Source organism: Zophobas morio, unplaced genomic scaffold (genome assembly GCF_036711695.1).
Source record: "Zophobas morio isolate AGI-343-1 ecotype UQ-CSIRO unplaced genomic scaffold, CSIRO_AGI_Zmor_V1 ptg000040l, whole genome shotgun sequence".
NCBI lineage: Eukaryota > Metazoa > Arthropoda > Insecta > Coleoptera > Tenebrionidae > Zophobas > Zophobas morio.
Window position 1 is genome coordinate 5063606 of NW_026972145.1, and position 23813 is coordinate 5087418.

Sequence of the window (23813 nt, forward strand, 5' to 3'; positions counted from 1 at the left end):
GTCGATGGTCACGGAGCAACATTTTCGAAAGCACTGCACACAACCGCAGTTTGATTGGTTGAAAACCCAACGTCCTTCAAGGTCTCACCGTCGCATAACCTCTAAAGCAAACTGTTGTTTTATTAAAAAAAAATCGAAACGTCAAATGTGACTTAAGAATGTTAGGTTAGAAGTCTGGTTTTTGTAAAATTACGAACTATCGCAGGCGATAATATTTAGCTTTTTGACGAGACTTAGGTAACTAAAATTGCAACCGCTTCCGTAGTGTAATAAAATTTTTTTAGACGACGAAAATGTCAACTTTGGAGTATTCGGAAGCACCCTCAACACAGGGAATATCATCATGGAAAAACGCGCACAATTGTAAACTATGTCCATACTTTACAAAATCGTTGTTTCGTATGACGAACCACGTGAGGCGACACCGTGCATCTCTGGAAAAATTTACATGCGACAAATTCGAATTTTATTACTGTAAAGAGTGTGAATTTCAAACTGAATTTACAGTTTTGTTCAAACAACACATCAATAAATATCATGGTCTTAAAAGAGAATTATCAAGCGAGGATTTCCACATACAAAAGTACGTTTGCGAAAAATGCAACTTCGAAACAAATTTCTCGTTGAAGTGGGTTAAGCATAGTCTGACTTGCCTGGGAACAAAGGGCAAGGAAGAATCCGCATATCATCCCTATTTTAAGCAAACTCACGAAAAACGTTGGTACTACTGTACGAAATGTTCCTACAGAGCTAAAGTCAAATATACCCTAAAACGTCATACGGAAAGTCGCCATTTGAACGAACGATTTGCATGCAACAAGTGTCCATATGAATGCGAATATAAAGAAGATTTAAAAATCCACGTAAAAACGAACCACTCAGACGAACAAGACGTTACATGGCACGAATGCAAAAAGTGTCCTTTTAAAACTAGGTGGAAAAGAAATTTAAATATCCACATAAGCGAAAAACACGTAGATGCGGAAAAAATTAAGTGGTACGAATGTAAAAGTTGCCCCTTCAAAACTAAATGGGTATCAAATTTAAGAAAACACGTAATTTGTCAACACACCAAAGAAGACGAAATTAAGTGGTATGAGTGTGAGAGCTGTTCATACAAAAGTAAAAAAAAACAAAACTTAAAAGATCATGTAACTGTTCACCATTCAGACGCCAAATCCTTTCAATGCAAATATTGTGCATATAATACTAAATTGAAAAGTTATTTAAACGATCACATCAACAATCGCCACTCAGACGGAAACGATTTCTACGAATGCGACAAGTGTCTATTTAAAAGTAAACGTAAATCTGATTTAAAAGTCCACATAAATTGCATCCATTTAGACGAACAAGACGTTAAATGGTTCCAGTGTGAGCAATGTCCACTTAGAACTAAATTCAAAGGCCATTTAAACAGACACGTGAATACAATGCACGACGCAGACATTAAGTGGTACGAATGCGAACATTGTCCGTTTAAAACTAAGCACAAATCGTCTTTGAAGCCACACATGACCGTGAAACATCTAAACGAAGAAGAAATTCAGTGGTACGAATGCGAAAAGTGCCCGTTCAAAACTAAGCTGTTGTCGAGTTTGAAAAATCACGTGGTTTGTCGACATTTGGATGAAGAAGATAGGTGGTACGAATGTACGGGGTGTGCGTATAAAACTAAACGGAAAGATAAATTGAAGGATCATATAACTGTCCATCATTTGGATGTCAAGTCGTTTGAGTGCGAATTTTGTCCGTATAAGGCTAAATTGAAGCGTTATTTGAACTGTCATGTGAACACGTGTCATTCGGATGGGAAGGGGGTTAAGTGGTACAAGTGCGACAAGTGTCCTTTTAGAAGTAAAATTAGTTCGGCGTTAAATAAGCACATGAGTGTTAAACATTGATGCAAATGTTGTTTATTTGAAAATTGAGAAAATTTAATTGATGAATGTTAGTTCAAATATATTTTTTGTAGTATACCCAATTTATTATTTATCAACAAGTGAAAGTAGATTGGAGAAATTTGTGGAGTTACTGACACCTGCGGTGATTTTGCGCACTTTAAAAAATTGGAAAGATGATAAAAATCCTAATGATATGAAAATATTTGAAATTCTAGAGATACTGAAGTATGTAAAAATCTAAAATTTAAAAATCCAAAAATTGAAAAATCGAAAAAGTAAAACACATCGAAAAATCCAGAAGTCAAAAATAGAAAAACCGAAGAATTGAAATATTAAAAAATCCTAAAACTGAAATATCTAAAAACTGAAAAATCGAAAAATCAAAAATGTGATAGTCGAAAAATAGAAACCTTAAAAAATCGAAAAATTCAAAAATCAAAAACCTGAAAAATCAAAAAATTAAAGAATTGAACAACAGAAAAATCGAAACACTCGAAGGTCAAGAAATCGGAAAATCAAAACATCGATTAATTGAAAAATCTAAAAATTGAGAGTTTATAAAAGTCAAATTTGAAAAATTAAAAAATCGAAAATTTGACAAAATGACATGTGAAAAACAGAAAAATTAAAACCGCGAATTCGAAAAATCAAAAGATTAAGAAATCGAAACATTTGAAAAATTCGAAAACTTGAAAAATTGAAATATCGCAGAACTGAAATGAAAAATCGAGAAATCGAAAAATCTAAAACTTTAAAAATTAAAAAATCGAAAAAGTAAAAAAATCGACACATCAAAAAATCCAGGAGTCAAAAATCGAAAACTCGAAGAATCAAAATATTGAAAAATCCCAAAACTGAGATATCGAAAAACTGAAAAATGGGAAAACCTGAAAAATCCGAAAACTGAAATATCCAAAAACTGAGAACCTAAAAAGTCAAAAAATTGAGCAATCGAAAAATCCATAAAGTGAAGTCGAAAAATCGAAACCTTAAAAAAACTAAAAATGAAAAATCAAAAACCTGAAAAATCGAAAAATTAAAGAATTGAACAGGAATATCGAAACCGTCGAAAATCAAGAAATGGGAAAATCAAAACATCGATTAATTGAAAAATCGAAAAATTAACAGTTTATAAATGTCAAATTTGAAAAATTGAAAGATCGAAAATTTGAAAAAACGACAATTGAAAAACAGAAAATCTAAAACGGGAAAGTCGAAAAATCGAAAGATTAAGAAATCGAAACATTTGAAAAATTGAAATATGGAAGAGCTAAAATGAAAAATCGAGAAATAGAAAAATCTAAAATTTTAAATATTGAAAAATTAAAATACAAAAAAATTGAGAAATCTAAAATTTAAAAATCGAAAAAGTAAAAAGTCGACACATCGAAAAATCCAGAAGTCAAAAATGGAAAAGTCGAAGAACAGAAATATTGAAAAATCCCAAAACTGAAATATCGAAAAACTGAAAAATGAAAGAAAAACTGACGAATCGAAAAACTGAAAAATCCCAAAACTGAAATATCCAAAAACTGAGAATCTAAAAAGTCGAAAAATTGAAAAATCAAAAATCTGCAAAATCGTAAGATCGAAAAATTGAATAATAAGTAAACTGAAAAATCCTAAAACTGAAATGTCGAAAAACTGAGAAATTAAAAAATTGAAAAATTTTGAAATCGAAAAATCAAAAAAGTGAAGTTGAAAAATCGAAACCTGAAAAAATAGAAAAATTGAAAAACCAAAAAACCTGAAAAATCAATTCATTGAAAAATCGACAAATGAAGAGTTTATAAAAGTCAAAAATTGAAAAATCGAAATATTTAAAAATCGTAAAATTGAAGAGAAAAACTGGAAACCGAGAAATTGAAAAATTGAAAAATTAAAAATTAAATAATAAATAGGAGTAAACTGAAAAGTGCCCAAACTAAAATTTCGAAAAACTGAGAATTCGAAAGTTGAAACAGCAAATATAATTGGAAAGATGATAAAAATCCTAAAGATCTAAAAATATTTAAAATTCTAGAGATACTGAAGTATGAAAATCTGAAAGCTCTAAAGATTATAGATTTTTCTAGTGATTCTAGATTCTAGAGATTCTAAAGATTCCAAAGTGGTTTGAAGGATTCAAAAAATACACTCACCGGCAAAAAAAGCGAATCACCCAAAGTTTGTATTGAAAATGGTTCCTTTTTTAAACGTTTGGCTACAGTCAATATCAGTTTTGAAAAAATCACACAAAATATACTAACACTAGGTTTTTGCTTCTTTTTTGTACATGATATGAACCTCAAATCTGAAGATGATAAGTTTTTTCCAACAATGAGATTTGCAGTTGTGACGTTTAGAGGGCATTAACAGACGGTTTGTCATTGTGACTTGATGAAAACTGTTTTTTTGTCAATTAACATGAGTATTGTGGCCATTAATGCAGCACGAGCAATTGCTCTTATTCAGGATGGTCGAAGTTAACGGTACGTTGCCAATACGTTAGGGGTATCACAAGTGAGCATTCACAGAACTGTACGACGGTTTATTGAGACTGGATCATACAGCCGAAGACCTGATTCGGGTCGTCCAAAGAAAACATCGGCTCGGGATGACCATTTTTTAACGCTGACCGTGTTCCGTAATAGGGATACGACCGCAGTTGAGGCCAGAAATCAACTTGAAGAAACACGAGGAGTTAGTGTAAGTGAAAGAACTGTAAGAAAAAGGTTAACTGCAGGTGAATTGAGGGCCCGTAGACCTGCAAGTGGCCCAGAACTTCTCCCACGACACAGAGTAGCCCGACTTGCATTTGTTCGAGAACACGTTAACTCGGATCTTGCCCAATGGGGCCAAGTACTCTTTACAAATGAGTCGCAAGGTAGGCTCAGTGCAATATTGTTTCCAGACTAAGTTTTCATGGAGGTTCAGTGATGGCCTGGGCAGGAATTTCTGCCGAGGCTCGCACGGAACTTGTAGTGGTGGATAGAGGCACAATGAATGCTGATCGATATGTAGCAAATATTCTTCAAGAGCATGTCGTACCTTTTGCTCTTTTTATTGGCGATAATTTTATTCTAATCTATACTTATATAATAAAGTTGAAGCTTTTGTTTATTTGAACACGCTAATCTCAGAAACTATTAGTTCAAATTCAAAAAATCTTTTTGTGTTGGATAGTCCAGATATCATATCTACATATAGACTATATAACATCACGCTACGATCATGAGGAGCGAAGTAGCAATGAAAAATTCGGAAAAACGGGAAAATTATTCCTCCTTTGACAGCTTCCGTTGCTTACGCTGCTTAAACGGTTAAAGTTACGTAAAAATCATGTATGACGAAATTGTTCCCCTCTAAAAGTTCTAAAGAAAAGTGCCTGACAGCATACGTCTATCTTTTAAGGTCGAGTCAGTATAACCTTTTTTATGGTTTTGAAATTTGTTCTAAAATAATAATGCTTTATTTATATTAACAAAAATGAATCGCCGAAATGTATGTACGCTCATAACTTCAGAACGACTGCACCGAATTGGACGATTCTTTTTTTTACGTGTACCTTATTGTCAGGACAAGGTTTATATGTAAGAAAATTTATAAAAAATAAGACGGCTAAAAGATAAAAAAAAATTAAAAATGTTGCATGGGAATCGCCACTTCGAATGAATTTGAATAGTTGGCGTTCCTGACGGACCTTTCGCCTAACTGACGTGTCATACAAAACTATTTCTTCCGTGCGATTGTGAAAAAAGTATTATTGAATTTCAAATTGTTCTTTGTTTTTTCGTAAAAAAAAACGTCGTGTCTTATTAATTTTGATCTGCCATTCTATTTACCTATGTTCACTTTGTTGGTTTCGACAAAACTTCAAACTTTACCGTTATTCGAGGATTTAATTTGAAGTTTTCAATATTTTAAAATTCTCAAGACAAAATTTACAGGTTTGATTGACTGTGAAAATAATTCTCTGTCGTTTTATGAAGTTCATGACAATGCCGAGAAGACGACAAGCTGACATAAGTCCACGAAGTCAAACAAATGTGCGACGAACTACCTAAGGTGCAAATCGCGATGATTTATTTGAAGGGTAATTCGGATCCGGAAGTTGATCAGCGTTGTGCTCATAATCAACATCATAATCAAACATTGAAGCGAGACATTGGACGGTATGAATAAAACTGAGTAGATACTCATATTCGAAGTACGAAGTACCTACTTCATTATTACTCTCATATACCTGAGCATCTACCCGATGTACTGTGTATCTACTTGCAAACATTGTATCTCCCCGGACACAAATTGAACATTTACGCGTTTTGTGAGCATTTAATCTAAAAATGAGCATCGGCGTGGCAAATGACTATTTGTCCTTATAAATGATAAATTAAATGTAATATTTTTTTTCCTTAAGAATATAGAGTTAACAAAGTTAGTTGAGTTACAAAAGTCTCTTTTGCTCCACGTTGGCCACCAACGAGCGATTTTCTTGATTTTTGTGGAACTTTGCTGGTTTTGAATTTGAATTTTCTGTCCTCGATAGTTGATGCTCAGCAAGAACCACGGGAAGGTCTGGAGCAGATCTCGCTAGGAAAGGAGAGGGCTAGGAATTGTTAATGAGGGATAGAACGTTATACAGTACAATACAACGGAAATACAATACAGGTACCTACAATCTAGCTACAATGCAGAATACACTATAGATACAGATACAGATACAATTCAGATACAATACAAATGCAAAGTTAGTACCCAATACACCACCGGAAGAAATTGCACCAAAAATTGAGAATGTTGCAAAATGAAAACCCAAGCAAGCACACCGATGGAACTCGGGACGAAATCTATTGGTCGCAGCGCTCACACGCCCAAGGGAGAACGCAGCCGCATAAATCCAAGGTCGTCTTACCTCATTCTCAAAGAACGATGCAACCCAGCGTCTAAGGGCCAAAAGAACCCCCCCAGGCCAAAGCGTCTGACGACATGGAGAATTCAAACCCGGAACCAAAGAATGCACTGTTGCAAAATTAAAACCCAAGCAAATGCACCATGAAAACAAAGCATTTGCACCACTGGAGCTAAATTGGCAAGACCCAAGTTAAGTTAATAACACATACAATATACAGTACAAAATGCTTCAATTACAAAAGTTACAATATACAAATTTCTCCACGTTTGCCAACAAAGAGCGATGACTCTGCTCGCTCGTTGCTGTTGCCCAGCAAGAACCAAACAATACGAGGAGGTCTGGAGTGCGTCTTGCCATTAAAAGAGAGGACTAGGGTTTGATAGCATGGGTGAAGGACACCGTATTTTGTAAATTTGAACGCCGTAGTTTAAAAATGATGCATACGGTATTTTGTGAATTATGAACGCTGCACTTTAACAACATATTTAAAAAAAAAACGGGCGTTTTTGGGAAAATATCCACTTTCCTTCGTGTTCACAACACGTAACACAAAATATTTTCGCTAATATTTATTAACAATAAATTAGAAATTCGCGAACACGTGCTACTTTTAAGCCAAAACGCAGCTCCAGTGTTGCCGCTACCAGACCGGAATCAAAACTAAACACAGAGGATGGAAAAATGGACCTTTTATCAGGTAGCTCACGTGACAGTGACGTCATCGTACGTCACGATGAGATTGCAAAAATTATTTTTCATATTTTAGATTAGAAATTGTATATTTTCGGGATTAATTTAACAATGTTTAAACAAACTGATTAGTTTTTGCTAACCTCGTGTTCTTAGGAAGATGGATTTCGGCTTAATTATCATATATTGATAGTTATCATATTTGAAGATTATGAATTCTATTAATTATGTTTAAATTTTATTTAATTATATCGCGAAAATGTATAGCTTTGACCACCAACTTCAATCGTTTCGAAAATTTATCCAAAATGTAAACATTGTCGACCAAACGAATCACGGAATCCGATAAATTAAAACTGAAGTCGTACTTATCCTGTTTTCGGTCTTTTTCGGAAAAATATTCATTTTCGTCCGTGTTCACAGCACTAACACAACAAATTTTCCTTAATATGTATCAATAATAAAATTGAAATTCGCTGAAACGCTCCACTTTTACGCCAAAATGACGCGACGATCTCGCCGCCATCAAACAGAAATTAATACTGAACACAAAGGACCGTAAAACGTGACCTTTATACAGGTAGCTCACGTGACATTGACGTCATCGTACGTCACCATGAGACTGCAAAAATTATTTTTCATGTTTCGGCCAGGAAAATGCACATTTTCGGAGATAATTTAACATTGTTTAAACAAATTAATTTGTTTTTAATAATTTCGGGTTTGTAGGAAAATGCGTTTCGGTTTAATTATCGTATATTGATGCTTATCATATTTAAACATTATAAATAATATTAATTATGTTTAAAATTTATTTATTTATATCGTGAAAATGTATAGCTTTGAACAAGCGATTTCAATCGTTTCAAAAATGTCCCCAAAATTTAAACAAAGTCGAGTGAACGAATCACGGAATCCGATAAATTAAAACTGAAGTCGTACTTACCTCGTTTTCGGTCCTTTTCGTAAAAATATCCATTTTCGTTCGCGTTCACAGCAATAACACAACATATTTTCAGTAATATTTATTAATAATAAAGTAGAAATTCGCTAAAACGTCCACTTTTACGCCAAAATGAAGCGACGATCTTGCCGCCATCAAACAGAAATTAATACTGAACACAAAGGACCGCGAAACGTGACCTTCGGACAGGTAGCTCAGGTGACAGTGACGTCATCGTACGTCACGATGAGATTGCAAAAATTATTTTTCATATTTTGGCCGGGAAATTGCACATTTTCGGGAATAATTTAATAATGTTTAAACAAATTGATTTGTTTTTAATAATTTCGGGCTTTTAGGACAACGATTTTCGGTTTAATTATCATATATATTTATGCTTATCATATTTAAACATTATAAGTGATATTAATTGTGTTTAAAATTTATTAATTTATATCATGCAAATGTATAGCTTTGATCAACCGACTTCAATCGTTTCGAAAATTTTCCCAAAATTTAAACATTGTCGAGTGAAGGAATCACGGAATCCGATAAATTAAAACTGAAGTCGTAAGATAATTAGTTTTATTTATGCATAAATTGTGCAGTGCGTTCTTTCTAACACTGACCATAGAGAATCCCAACTCAAGGTGTCTACCCCATATTAACTGATATTTTGGTGACTCGATTTTTGCCTTGATGGTTGAACACTGTCACTGTTTTCCGTTTTTGTTGTATCGAGATACTACTTGAGCATCAACTGTTACCTACTGAAGTATTAGCATCATCTAGAAAAACTAGAAATATTTTGATTTGATATTCGAGTAGATACTTCGTATTTCGAGTATGAGCATCTACTGAGTTTCATTTATATCAACCATTGTCAAAAATTTGATCGAACGTTGTTTGGACAGAACTTCCTTCGCACCAAAAGTATAATGAAACATATTCAGCATTTTCGAGTTGAGTCTTTTCTTCACACAATTTTGTGATGACCTAATCAACATTTACGATCAACACGTATACCATCTTGGATTGGTGCAGTGTAATACTAAAAATAACTGTATTGTATTTCCAAAATTATCTGCGAAAATCGAGTGGGCCTTTCCATCAATTTTTTGGGGGGAATAAGTAAATATTCTTAACAATTTACCATGCTTATAATAACTTTAAAACGTCTGCAAGATCTCAAAGAAGTAATTTCTTCAACTCTTGAGTTATTCTCTAAAATAAATTGACTGATCCATACATTTTTTCGAGTCACTGTAAAAGCAGATCCAAAAAATATGAATGCAGTGATAAATTACGAAAATATATTGATGATATTTGGCACATTTTAGACAGGATTTTTTCGGCAAAATCTTGAAATGACGTCATCAAGTTTTTGGGCTTGATAAACAGATATATTTTGATTAAAAACCTACCATGCCAAGCAGAAACTTCAAAAAGTCTGCTATATTTCAAAATTCAGTTTTGCAATTCTTGATTCAATCAATAAAATAAATTGACTCAGTGATTAATTTTTTTGACACACCTCCTCTAAGCAAAACTAAAAAATATGAATGGAATGATAAATCACAAGTATAGTCTCATCCTATTTTGGACATTTTAGATAGGATTCAATTGGCAAAATTTTCGGCTGACGTCATCAATTTTTTGGAGGGAATAAGTAAATATATTTTGAAAAAAAAAATATGTATTATGCTTATTATATGTTTAAAACATCTGCAAGATTTCAACGCATTCGGTTTTGAAGATTCAAAATTAAATTGTGGGTGAAACGAAGTTCACGGGGTCAGCTAGTGCATGATAATGCTAGACCACATATCGCTAGAGTTGTACAAACCTACCTCGACGAATTGGGGATTTCACGTATGGAATGACCAGCACCGAATCCAATTGAGCATGTGTGGGACATGTTAGGTAGACGTATCAGAGCACGTGTGCCGGCCGTACAATACATAAGAGATCTTGCAGATGCGCTAGTTGAAAAATTTGACCAATTAGCCCAGGCTGAGATTAGACACCTCATAGAAGGCATGGGAAGACGTATGGCAACCGTAATGCAAGCTAGAGGCGGCAACAGTCGTTAATAATGATATGTTAAGTAGTCTTTTGTTGGTTTAACGTAATGGATTTTTTGGTATTTTTTAATAAACTCGTAATTGTTGCAACTTCAGCGAAGGTCCCGTTACCTTCTCATCTCCTTTGTCCTAGATAAACTAATTTGTCTTATAAATGTGACGCACACCAGAATTTATTGAAGATTTCTACAAAAATACTAATGATTCGATTTTTTTGCCGGTGAGTGTATAAAAGCTTTCACATATTACATACACTAGAAACTGCGAATTGTAAAGACACTTAAGATTCTAAATAAACTAAAGTTCTAATGTTCCAAATATAAAACAAATCCAACGAAATCTTAAAAATTTTAAAGAACCTGGGGGTACTAATGATCCTAGAAATTGCAGAAATTTTAGCACACTGGAAAGGCTCTAAAGGGTCTCAAGATTCTAAGGACTCTAAGGGGTCAGAACTAAAATTCTGTTTCGAATACTTGAAAGATTCTAAAGGTTATAGAGAAATTCCAGAAGGCCAAAGATTCTAAAACTCATAAAAATCGCGTGAACTCTTAAAATACCAAAGATTTAAAAAATTCCAAAGACTTTAAAGAAAACAAAAATCTTAAAGACCTAAAAATGCGTTCTTTAATTTTTATAAATCCTAAAAGCACTGAAGGCCTTGAACACCCTAATTATTATTTTATAAATCTTGGAGACTGTAAAGATTTCAAAGATTCCAAAAATTCCAAAGATTTAGACTTCTGAGTTCTATAAATTTTAGAAAATCTGAAAAAATTTAGAAAGTGTGAGAAGTCTTGAAACTATTGGTAAAGGTTGAATTTCAAAATTCTGGTATAACTGGAGCCTGATAATTTTAGAAATTTTGGAAGATGTGGAAATTCTGGTCATTTTGTTTACTTCGGAAAATCTGAAAAACCGGGCTAATTTGGAAAATCTGAACATTCTGGGAATTTCGAAAATCTTGCAAATTACGAAAATCCCCAAAAATTAAAACAAAATAAAAAATATTGAATCTCAAATTTTCAAAAGTTTACACAATCTTAAGATTGTAGATATTCTAAAAATTCCAAAGTTTACAAATGTTTGAAATATTTAAAAGGTTTCAAACCTTTCAAAAAATTCTAAAAGTCCTGATTTTGGCAAATGACATATCCTCTAAGAAAAGAGAGGGTGGGTGGGCGGGGCTAGCACCTAATAAAATAAGAGTGATTTTGGCAAATGACTTATCCTTTAAGAAATTTAATTAAATTATTATAATATATGACATTAGAGGCCCCGAAGCACTTTTAAATTCTTTCCTAGAACCTCAAGATTGTTTTAAATTTTTCAAAAAAAAAAACGGGGTTCCAAAATCAACTCAAAAACTGGATATCGAAATCTACAAGAAAATGAGTTCAATTATTTCGAAAATGTTGTTGACCTAACGTGACCTGTCCTGTTCTGACTTTTCTATTGTCTTAAATAAACAAATTTTAAACATTTCTGTGAGTATGTAAAAACCACAAAGTACATTCTTAAAATGATTGTATTGTATGAAGCAGAAATTAATAAGTATTGCTTTTCTTATCTGCATATCTGCAAAATTTTTATACCGAGCTATTTTGACGGAACTGTAAACATTGCTATACTTAAGTTGGCGATTTGGAAAAACGGTAGGAATTTCCGAAGAAATGAAGCCGAAAATGACTTCTGGATGTCGAAATCTACAAGAAAATGTTTTCAAGTATTTCGAAAATTGGTCGAAAATGTCAAAAATGCCAAAATCAATTTTATCTTATCAAATACTAGCCCCGCCCACCCACCCTTTCTTTTCTTGGAAGGTATGTGATTTGCCAAAATCAGTATTATCTTAGCAAATAAGTACTAGCTAGATCAGATAAAACTGATTTTGGCAAATTACATACCCTCTAAGAAAAGAGAGGGTGGGTGAGCGGGGCTAGTACCTGCTAAGACACTGATTACTATAACTATAACTATAACCACAGAATATCATACAGTAATGACAGCTTTTGAAAGCCCCATAAGAAATACACGTAACGGACCAGAACAACAATAATCGACCGTTGGGTAAGGACATGACCTTGAATTTTGGCTTGAAATTGTAGTGGCAAACCTTGTTACAAAATAAAATTTACCACCATGTCAACATTGTGCGTCAAATTTGACATTTTAGATGTTTGCTATTTAATATTGTAACTGTGACTTATTATTTTTACTGAATATAAAATGCGCGTTCGAAGAAATACATAGAATAAATAATCTTGTGGAAACTGTACACAGGGCGAAGGGGTGCGGTATGCTGGTATGGACACAGTAACGAGGGCTACTTTTATACATCGGCCACATGAAGGTAAAATTGAGTTGGTAGAAAATAGGTAGTTGATACGTTTATGTTGAAATTAACTTGGTAAAGTGACTTTTATTAATGAATAAAATAAATATAATCACAATTCTTTTTTATTGTTCAAAATGGTATTTTTTTCGTAGTCTCATACCACACTCCAAAAATTGGTCTCAGTTTATTAATATTCATCCGATGTTTATGATATCAGTTCCTTTTACATTATTTTATGGACGAGCTGTATTTGTAATTTAGGCAACCAATATTCCACTTCGTTTCAAAAATCCCGCTTACTAAAAACGGTTGGGTAAGGACCAGAGATATGTATATATCTTTGGTAAGGACACGTTGTTCCAATATTTGACGAGAGCATACGGTATTTGTGCCTAAAAACCTGTATGTATGCGCATGCCTGAGCTGTCATTGAAAAACCCGGTAAATTCAAACGTAGGTGTTTACACTTGTCATTTAAAAAATGTGGTAAATTGAAATATATGTAATCTCGGCGAATTACCAAAAGGATTAACCCCCACTTATCATAACAGAATTAGTATCGAAATGATAAATATAATTCATAATAAGTTGATCATCGTTTGTGTTTGCGTATAACCTGCCTTAAAATTTAATATTAATGTACTTAAGGTCACACCAAAAACTGTATAATCATGCTTTCCTCCAGACATACCTACTTGCATTGAATAACCAACGTATGTGATTATAATTGTATATGATTGTTGCTTCTTTTACCCAACATAATGAAACTTAATAATACAACTTTAGTTTTTTTTTATTAATTAATGTGCTATTTCAATCAAGCGTAACATACAAAAAACGCATAAAATAGAAATGTATTTGTAAAAAATGTGTATTTGCTTTATAGAAATAATCTGAATCAACAAAAAATACAACAACAGAATTCATCTTTACCTAACAGAAAAATACATAGTAATAGTAGCAGTAATAAAAATTATAATTACTAAATTGTAGAAATAAAATTTTCATCCTATTATTTATAAAGGTGATTCTATGAGAACCTATTAATAACCCATGTTACAAAAATCCACTCATTTCTCTAGTGGTGCTTCATATTTGTTCACTTACGGGATAATATTGCTGCGTCTCTTGCACTCTTTTCTTTGTTAAAGTCTTCTCGTTTTTTTTTTCTTAACCATCCATCAATATTGCTCATCAGTTCTTTAAAATCATCTATGTTAAGTGCATTCAAAGTGTTATTAAGTGACTCCTGCTTTAATTTTCGAAAAGTTTCATCATCCAAAGGCAACGGTGTTTGCTGATTATTTTCTATTAACATTTTTATTTCTTCATTTTTGTGCATATCACAATGATTGTGTTCATTTTCTGTTTCCATTAATACTCTTTTCCAATAATTATGTTCTTCTATATCTGTAAAAGTGTCTTTAGTCTGCCCTAACCCACATTCATACCGTTCCCTTTCAAACAAAGCAACCATATGCATGTTATTTTTTACCATAAACTCAGGACACTGGCATTTGTAATGATGCAAACAGATTTGGCAAACTACACAATACATGAGCCTACAATCATTTCTACACACTCTGTCTCCATGCACAACCTTATAAATCTTACTGGAATTAGATCTTACTGAAAACTCTCCAAAACCAACTTCCTCCACCATATTTTGTAAATTTTCTGCTTTTCTATGTCTGTCTCTTACAATTCTGCTTTGATACGTTTCTGTAGAAGGTCTTTCTGTTTCTATTATTCTGTTCCATTCCTTGTCTTCCACTACTCTGTCTAACATTTCCAATAACTTCTCTATTGTATTATTTCTCTTCTTATTCAACTCATCATATTTAATAAATTTGTTCAGACTTTCAATTGCCATATTTGTATTAATCCCAGCATTTAGTCTGTAACAGTGAGCCCACATTTTAATACGTTCCATATTCCGAAAATAATGTTTTTTTAAATAATTCAAAAAATTAATTTCCCCCGCTTCAAAAAGTATCTGAAAATAACTGTCGTATAGCTCTTTAAATTTATCTTCATTTGTTTCCTTTAAAATTTTTCCCATCTCGGTCTTCATATTTTTCTTCAATTCTGTATTTTTTAATTTTGCTTGAATGTTCCAATTTTTTCTAATATGCCAACTACACAATAAATGTCTTGGTTTTGTTTCCATAACGTTTATCCATGCATTATAATATTTTGGGTCATCATCTGTCATAAAATAGGTGGGACATAATTTTTCACCAACTTTTTTCTTTAAAGCATCTAAAAAAATTTCAAAAATTAACTGATATTTTCTACTAGACACTAAAAATGCAACGGGAAAACCAACACCCCTATCATCTTTAACTAAAACTGTTGTTAACTCCCATCCTCTAATATTTGTGTTGTGCGTCCCATCCATACAAATAATATTTGTGAATTGTTTCAATTTAGATTCCATCACCTGGTTCATAAAGCCCACTGCAAAATCTTCATTTCCAAGAATGGAATGCCTTTCCCCTACAAGCCAAGCTAAGCATGTGCTAAACAACCAACACCACCAACTACAATCTACATGCATGAATATTTCTCTTAATTCACAGATTTTAAACAAAAATTTTAATTGTAAAAAAACCACATGCTAACAAAATAATAAATCATATACATTACCAATTTGTTTAAATAAAAACCCATAATTTTGGCCACTTTGATTCCATTCATGGAAAACCTTTATTGTGTGTTGCAGCCATATCATCAGCATTTCTAGTTTTTGATAAACTTCGACTCATGTCTCTCAAATCCATTTTTGTTAGTAAGTGTAGTCTTTCCAATTTATTCCCTTTAATGGTCCGAGCTTCTTCTAATATTCTCTTTTTACATACTTCATTCTTCAATTTTGAATAAATTTCTTGTTTTTCATTTTTTGTCAACCCTTGATATCTCAGCTCATCTTCATGTCCTACATGTGTTTTTATATATTTAATTTTCACTGTTCCTATAAACAATTGATGCAATTAATATACAGTAAAGTGTGCACATAGATAACATACCTTCATCAAAAATTTTTGCAGTGATTCTTGATGGACAAGTACCACAGATTTTCTTACTACCCCCTGCCTTTGGAAATCTCTTAAACGCTTTACTTTCATAGCCTAAAATGTCCAATAATACAATATATTCTTAACAAATTACAATAATAATGTACCATTGTAGCTTCTGTTGCAGTTATAATATATCAGCTGATAGCGGTAACGCACATCTTTCTTTTGCTTTCGACTAATATATTTAACATCTCTTCGTTCGTCGCAAATCCAATTTTTAAAATCTTCATGACTTAGTATCAATTCTTCTACCTCTAATGTTATATTATGCTTTATTTCAAGCTGAGTTTTGAGTTCTTCGTGGGATTTCAAATTTCTCTCTAGTTCATCCCCACACATTGGACAAAAAATCTTTGTTTTGCAAATCCTACCAACACTTTGATCACGGTGAAAACGCCTAAAATGTCTATTCCTGGAAGTAACAAAATTAAAACTATAGTGACAGCAATTAATGATATTTTGCCTTTCCCGCCTTTTTGTAATGACACTAGGGTTAGGGATTTCTTCAGGCCAACTGTTTTTCGAAGTTGGCAGTCCTGAATGTTCTTATGCACAAATGCTGTATGCTCGAGATTAGATTTCGGTAAGTAATCAAACTGCGACTCTTTCAGTAGTGAAATCAAACAATTTTAGTCAAAATGGCAATTTTGGAATACTCGGAAACATTCATAGCACCGGGAAAGTCGTCATGGAAAAACGTCCACAACTGTAACCTATGTCTGTATTTCACGACGTCGTATTTCTTTATGGTGAACCACGTGAGACGACACCGCGCCCCCCTGGAACGATTTACGTGCTCAGAGGCCGAAATGGAACATTACTATTGCAAAGACTGCGATTTTAAATCGGAACTGTCGGTTCTATTCAAGTTACACATTAATAATCACCACGGACTTAAAAGAGAATCAAGTGAGGACTTTGTTTTACAAAACTACGTTTGCGAAAATTGCCACTTCCAAACAAATTTGTCGTTAAAGTGGCTGCGACACACTTCACAATGTACAGAAAAAAATAAAAATTGGTACTACTGTCCAGAATGTAGCTACAAAGCCAAATTCAAACGTAACCTAAAACTTCACATTGAAAGTCGCCATTTAAACAAACAGTACGAATGCGGCAAGTGTCCATTTAAAAGCAGGTGGAAAACTTCCGTAAGAATCCACCTAAAGATGGTCCACTTGGATGAGCAAGACGGTGAATGGCACAAGTGCCAAAAATGTCTTTTCAAAACTAGAATAAAAAGTCACTTGAGCAGACACATGAACAACTTACACTTGAACGAAGGCGACATTAAATGGTACGAATGCACCGAGTGTCCGTTCAAAACCAAGTATAAACAGTCGTTAAAGTCACACGTAACCGCAAAACACCAAGATGAAGAAAAAGTTAGGTGGTACGAATGCAAAAAGTGTCCATTCAAGACCAAACTAAAACCGGTATTGAAAACCCACATATACAACTTACATCCGAACAAGGAAGACGTTAAATGGTACGAATGCAAACAATGCCAGTTTAAAACTAGGTACAAAATATATTTAAACAAGCACGTAACTACGAGACATCTAGACGAGGAAAAAGTTGAGTGGCACCAATGTGAACATTGTCCTTTTAAAACCAAGTTGGAAAGTAGTTTAAAAAAACACGTACAGTTCATGCACGCGAACGACGAGGATATTAAATGGTTCGAATGTAACGACTGCCCTTTCAAATCTAAATATAAAAAACATTTAAAAACGCACGTGTTGGTGAAACATTCGGACGAAAAAATTAAGTGGTTCAAATGTAAACTGTGTTTATATAAAACTAAACGGGCAGAGAATTTAAAAACCCACATAAACAGTCGGCATTTAGATGAAGCCAAAATCAAGTGGTTCGAATGTCAACAGTGTCCGTTTTTTACTAGGGACGAAGGCGATTTAAACCAACACGTAACCGCGAAACATCCAGCCGAAGAAAAAGTTAAGTGGTACGAATGTGACAAGTGCCCGTTCAAAACCAAACTAAAAAGTAGCTTAAAAAACCACACAAACTACTTACATTTAAGCGACGCGGACGTTAAATGGTACGAATGCGACCAATGCCAATTCAAAACCAAGTATAAACGGTCTGTGGACGCTCACGTCACTGCTAAACATTCCGGCGAAAAAATCGAGTGGTACAAATGTAACAACTGCCCATACAAAACTAAACAACCCGAGCTTTTAGAAAGTCACATAAATTGTCAACATTTGGACGAAGCCAAAGCCAAGTGGTACGAATGTGCGAACTGTTCCTACAAAAGTAAAAAACAATGTGACTTAACCAAGCACTTAAAAGTGCATTTAGAAACGAAGTCGTATCAGTGCGGGTATTGTCCATACAAGGCGAAACGCAGCGACGATTTAAAAACTCACATAAATTGTCGACATTTAGATGGAGCCGAAGCGAAATGGTACAAATGCGAACGCTGTCCTTACAAGAGTAAAAGTGGAGCGTCTTTTTATAGACACAGACGGAACGCGTGCGGAATTTAGCAATTTTGTGACTCGAATAAATAAAAAATCAAATATTAATGTATTTTTTGTGTTAAATAGTCGTGACGTAGTGACATTTGAACGAGCTCACCTGTTCGTTGTTACCTGGTTGTTTCAATTTTTGAGGTTATGTCAACCAATGCAGACTTTTATTAACAAATTATTAAATAGTTGGGGCTCGTTGCCTTAATTAACGATGAAATTTGTCCAAAACGGTCAGTAATTAACCCTGTTCCAAGAAAAAAATGTCGATTTTGGAGTATTCCGAAACCGGGGTTTGGGGCAGATCTTCGTGGAAAAACGTCCACAACTGTAACCGCTGCCCATATTTTACCACCTCACTCTTTATGGTTAACCACGTGAGACGACACCGCTCATCCCTGGAAGAATTTACATGTTCAGACGCCAAAATTGAAACCTATTTCTGCAAAGACTGTGATTTTAAAACCGAACTGACAGTTTTGTTCAAACAACACATTAATAACTATCACTGTGTTAAAAAAGAGTGTACAGATCGTTTCCACGTACAAAACTACGTCTGCGATAAGTGCAAGTCGGAAACACATTTCTCCCTCAAGTGGTTTCAGCACATTTTGGGGTGCACTGCAAAGCCAGAAAATCTTCGAACTTACAACCAGTCTGACACAGTCCGTTGGCGACATTGTTCCCAATGTTCCTACAAAACTAAATTCAAAAGCAATTTAAACCGTCACGTCCAGAAGCACGACTCGGACAAGAGGTACGCCTGTGATAGGTGTCCCTTCAAGACTAAAACCCAGTGCGGTTTAACCAGACACATTTATTCGTTACATTTGAACGAAGAAGAAGTTAAATGGTACAACTGCAGCCAGTGTCCGTTCAAAACCAAGCATAAAAAGTACTTGAAGACGCACGTCGCGCTCAAACATCTAGCCGAAGAAGAGATTAAGTGGTACGAGTGCGAGGATTGCCCCTACAAGACTAAACTGGCGTCGCATTTGAAAAATCATGTGATTGCGCGACATTTGGACGAGAAGGAAGTGAAGTGGTACGAATGTGCGAGGTGTCCGTATAAGAGTAAAGCGAAGAGTGATTTGAAGTGTCATGTGAATGTTCATGTGGAGGTGCGGTCGTATCAGTGCGAGTATTGTCCGTATAAGGCGAAAGACAATGGTAGTTTAAAGCGGCATATTAATATCCGGCATTTGGATGGGGCTGATGCTAAGTGGTACAAATGCGAACACTGTCCGTACGTGACGAAAAATGGGCCGTGTTTTTATAAACACAGAAAAAGACATATCGGGGGTGTGGTTCGGGTTTAGTTGGGTGTGGTGGTGTTGATTTGATTGTATATAAGCTCTTGTTTTGTTTGGCTAGTGGTTTTTTGTTATGAATTTGAATAAAAACGTGTTTTATGTTTTATTATTTCTAACTAGTTTTCCTGAAGACCAAGAAGTAGTAAAAGAATGCTTAATAGTTTTGGGGAAATATGATTTTTTCGAAGTAACAAATGTTATGTAAATTTGTGTATAACTGGTTGCATAAACAACATATACAAGACACAGTATAGACTGTGGTATAGAGATCTGCATGATTTTGATGTTCTGAGGATTTGGGGATTTTGTTGTTTTGAGGATTTGAGGATTCTGGTGTTCTGAAAATTTGAGGATTATAGTGTTCTTAGGATTTGAGGATTCTGGTGTTCTGAAAATTTGAGGATTATAATGTTCTCAGGATTTGAGGATTCTGGTGTTCTGAGGATTTACGGATTATGGTGTTTTGAGGATTTGAGGATTCTGGTGTTCTGAAAATTTGAGGATTATAATGTTCTGAGGATTTGAGGATTCTGGTGTTCTGAGGATTTAAGGATTATGGTGTTTTGATGATTTAAGGATTATGGTGTTTTGAGGATTTGAGGATTCTGGTGTTCTGAGAATATGAGCATTCTGGTGTATTGAAGATTTGAAAATTTGAGAATTCTGGTGTTCTGAGGATTTGAGGATTCTGGTGTTCTGAGGATATGAGTATCATGGTGTATTGAAGATTTGAGGATTATGATGTTCTGAGGATTTAAGGATTTAAGGATTCTGATTTTCTGAGGATTTGAGGATTCTGGTGTTTTGAGGATTTAAGGATTATGGTGTTTTGATTATTTAAGGATTATGGTGTTTTAAGGATTTGAGGATTCTGGTGTTCTGGGGATTTGAGGATTATTATATGTTGAGGATTACGGTGTTCTGAAGATATGAGAATTCTCGTGTTCTGAGGATTTGAGGATTCTGGTGTTCTGAGAATATGAGTATTCTGGTGTTTTGAGGATTTAAGGATTATGGTGTTTTGATTATTTAAGGATTATGGTGTTTTGAGGATTTGAGGATTCTGGTGTTCTGGGGATTTGAGGATTATTATATGTTGAGGATTACGGTGTTCTGAAGATATGAGGATTCTCGTGTTCTGAGGATTTGAGGATTCTGGTGTTCTGAAGATATGAGGATTCTGGTGTTCTGAGGATTTGAGGATTCTGGTGTTCTGAGAATATGAGTATTCTGGTGTATTGAAGATTTGAGGATTATGATGTTCTGAGGAAATCCTCAAATGAGGATTTAAGGATTCTGGTCTTCTGAGGATTTGGGGATTCTGGTGTTTTGAGGATTTAAGGATTATGGTGTTTTGAGGATTAGGGGATAAAAAATTACGAAAAGGATGAAAAAAAAAAACGGAAAGAACGAGCACGAATAGGATGAAAAGCACGAAGAAGGACGAAAAGGACGCAAGAAAAAACGAAAAGGATGAAGAAGGACCAAAAAGGACGAAAAAGGATAATAAGGACGAAAAAAGACGAAAAAGGACTAAAAGGACGAAGAAGGGCGAAAAGGACGAAAAAGGAGGAAAAAGGACAAGAAAGGACAAATACGACGAAAAGTAGGAAAAAGAACGAAAAGGATGAAAAAGGATAACAAGCACGAAAAAGGATAAAAAGGATGAAAACGACGAAAAGGACGAAAATGGACGAAAACAGACGAACAAGGACGAAAAAGGACAAAAACATACGAAAAGAACGAAAAAAGACGAAAAGGAAGAAAAGGACAAAAAAGGACGAAAAAGGATAATAAGAACGAAATAGGACGAAAAGGACGAAAAAGGATAAACAGGACGAAAAGGACGAAAGAGGACGAAAAGGACGAAAGAGGACGAAACGGATGAAAAAGGACGAAAAAGGACCAAGAAGGACGAAAATGGACGAAAAAGGACGGAAAGGACGAAAGAGGACGAAGAAGGACGAAAAAAGACGAAGAGGACGAAAAGGACCAAAAAGGACGAAAGTGGACGAAAAAGGACGGAAAGGACGAAAAGTAGGAAAAAGGACAAAAAATGACAAGGGCGAAAAAGAACCAAGAAGGACGAAAAAGGACGGTAAAGAAGGAAGAAGAACGAAAAGGGCGAAAAAGGACGAAAAAGACGAAAAAGGACGAAATAGAACGAAAATGACGAAAAAGGACCAAGAAGGAAGAAAAAGGACGCAAAAGGACATAAAGGACGAAAAAAGACGAAAAGTATGAAAAAGGACGAAAAGGAATAAAAAGGACGAGGAAGAAAAGGACGAACAGCACGAAAAAGGACGATAAAATAAATAATAAACTACTTGATAAGGACGAAAAGTACGACAATGGACGAAAAAGAACGGAAAGCACGGAAAGGATGAAAAAAGACGAAAAGCACGAAGGACAAAAAATGACGAAAAAGGACAACAAGGACGAATAAGGACAAAAAGTACGTAAAGGACGAAAAAGAACGAAAAAAGACAAAAAGGACGAAAAAGGAGGAAAAAGAACGAATAAGGACGAGAAAGGACGAACAGGACGAACAGGACGAAAAGTAGGAATAAGGACAAAAAAGGACGAAAAGGATGAAAGAGGATAATAAGGACGAAAAAGGATAAAAAGGACGAAAACGACGAAAAGGACGAAAACAGACGAAAAGGACGAACAAGGACGGAAAGGATGAAAAAGGACGAAAAGGACGAAAAAGGTCAATAAGGACGAAAAGGAGGAAAAAGGACAAAAACAGACGAAAACGACGAAAAAGGGCGAAAACTACGAAAAGGACGAAAAAGGACGAAAAGAAAGAAAAGGACGTAAAAGGACGAAAAAGGACGAAAACGACGAAAACGACGAAAAGGACGAAAACAGACGAAAAGGACGAACAAGGACGAAAAGGATGAAAAAGGACGAAAAAGGACAAAAACAGACGAAAAGGACGAAAAAGGACTAAAAGGAAGAAAAGGACACAAAAGGACAAAAAAGGATAATAAGAACGAAAAACGGACGAAAAAGGATAAACAGGACGAGGAGGACGAAAGAGGACGAAAAGGATGAAAAAGGACGAAAAAGGACGCAAAGGACGAAAAAGGACGCAAAGGACGAAAAGGACGAATAAGGACGAAAAAGGACAAAAACAGACGAAAAAGGACGAAAAGGAAGAAAAGGACAAAAAAGGGCGAAAAAGGATAATAAGAACGAGAAAGGACGAAAAGGACGAAAAAGGACGAATAAGGACGAACAGGACGAAAAGTAGGAAAAAGGACGATAAAGGACGAAAAAGGATAATAAGGGCGAAAAAGGACGATAAAGGAGGAAAAAGGACCAAGAAGGAAGAAAAAGGACGAAAAAGGACGAAGAGGATGAAAAGGACGAAAACAGACGAAAAGGACGAAAAAGGACGAAAAAAGACGAACAGGACGAAAAGGACGAAACAGGATGAAAAAGGATAATAAGGGCAAAAAAGGACGAAAAAGAACGAAAACAGACGAAAAGGACGAAAGAGGACAAAAACAGACAAAAAGGACGAAAAAGGACTAAAAGGATGAAAAGGACACAAAAGGACAAAAAAGGATAATAAGAACGAAAAAAGGACGAAAAAGGATAAACAGGACGAGGAGGACGAAAGAGGACGAAAGAGGACGAAAAGGATGAAAAAGGACGAAAAAGGACGCAAAGGACGAAAAAGGACGCAAAGGACGAAATAGGACGAAAAGGACGAATAAGGACGAACAAGGACAAAAACAGACGAAAAAGGACGAAAAGGAAGAAAAGGACAAAAAAGGACGAAAAAGGATAATAAGAACGAAAAAGGACGAAAAGGACGAAAAGGACAAATAAGGACGAAAAAGAACCAAGGACGAAAATGGACGAAAAAGGACGGAAAGGAACCAAGAAGGACGAAAATGAACGAAAAAGGACGGAAAGGACGAAAAAGAACGAAAGAGGACGAAGAAGGACGAAAAAAGACGATGAGGACTAAGAAGGACGAAAATGGACGACAAAAGGCGTAGAAGACGGCAAAGGCCAAAAACGGACGGAAAAGAAGGAAAAAGGACGAAAAGGCCGA

General features: G+C 34.7%; 4 protein-coding genes across 7 annotated transcripts; 3 read left to right on the forward strand and 1 right to left on the reverse strand.

The window, feature by feature from the left end:
- Window positions 1-132: 132 nt before the first annotated feature.
- Window positions 133-15335, forward strand: LOC135140422 (zinc finger protein ZFAT-like). The gene is made up of 3 exons (XM_064070955.1): window positions 133-237; window positions 285-1950; window positions 15287-15335. The coding sequence occupies exon 2, from the start codon at window positions 294-296 to the stop codon at window positions 1902-1904; it is 1611 nt and encodes a 536-aa protein (XP_063927025.1). The 5' UTR covers window positions 133-237; window positions 285-293; the 3' UTR covers window positions 1905-1950; window positions 15287-15335.
- Window positions 13698-18620, reverse strand: LOC135140423 (uncharacterized). Of its 4 annotated transcripts, XM_064070959.1 has the most exons (6): window positions 16397-16534; window positions 16038-16345; window positions 15883-15984; window positions 15503-15827; window positions 14484-15352; window positions 14251-14263 (listed from the first exon to the last, which is right to left on the reverse strand). In XM_064070959.1, exons 4-6 carry the CDS (start codon window positions 15591-15593, stop codon window positions 14258-14260), a joined length of 966 nt encoding a protein of 321 aa, XP_063927029.1. In that variant the 5' UTR covers window positions 15594-15827; window positions 15883-15984; window positions 16038-16345; window positions 16397-16534; the 3' UTR covers window positions 14251-14257. The 4 variants fall into 4 exon arrangements, with proteins under 4 accessions (XP_063927028.1, XP_063927027.1, XP_063927026.1 ...); XM_064070958.1 differs by having other exon boundaries at window positions 13698-15115; window positions 16397-16539; XM_064070957.1 differs by lacking the exon at window positions 16397-16534 and adding an exon at window positions 18538-18620 and having other exon boundaries at window positions 13705-15352.
- On the forward strand, window positions 16456-18479 carry LOC135140421 (zinc finger protein 845-like). Its single transcript, XM_064070954.1, has 2 exons — window positions 16456-16516; window positions 16567-18479. Exons 1-2 carry the CDS (start codon window positions 16474-16476, stop codon window positions 18444-18446), a joined length of 1923 nt encoding a protein of 640 aa, XP_063927024.1. The 5' UTR covers window positions 16456-16473; the 3' UTR covers window positions 18447-18479.
- Window positions 18621-18691: 71 nt separating the features above from the next.
- On the forward strand, window positions 18692-19747 carry LOC135140351 (zinc finger protein 711-like). Its single transcript, XM_064070843.1, has one exon. The coding sequence runs from the start codon at window positions 18692-18694 to the stop codon at window positions 19745-19747; it is 1056 nt and encodes a 351-aa protein (XP_063926913.1).
- Window positions 19748-23813: the final 4066 nt, after the last annotated feature.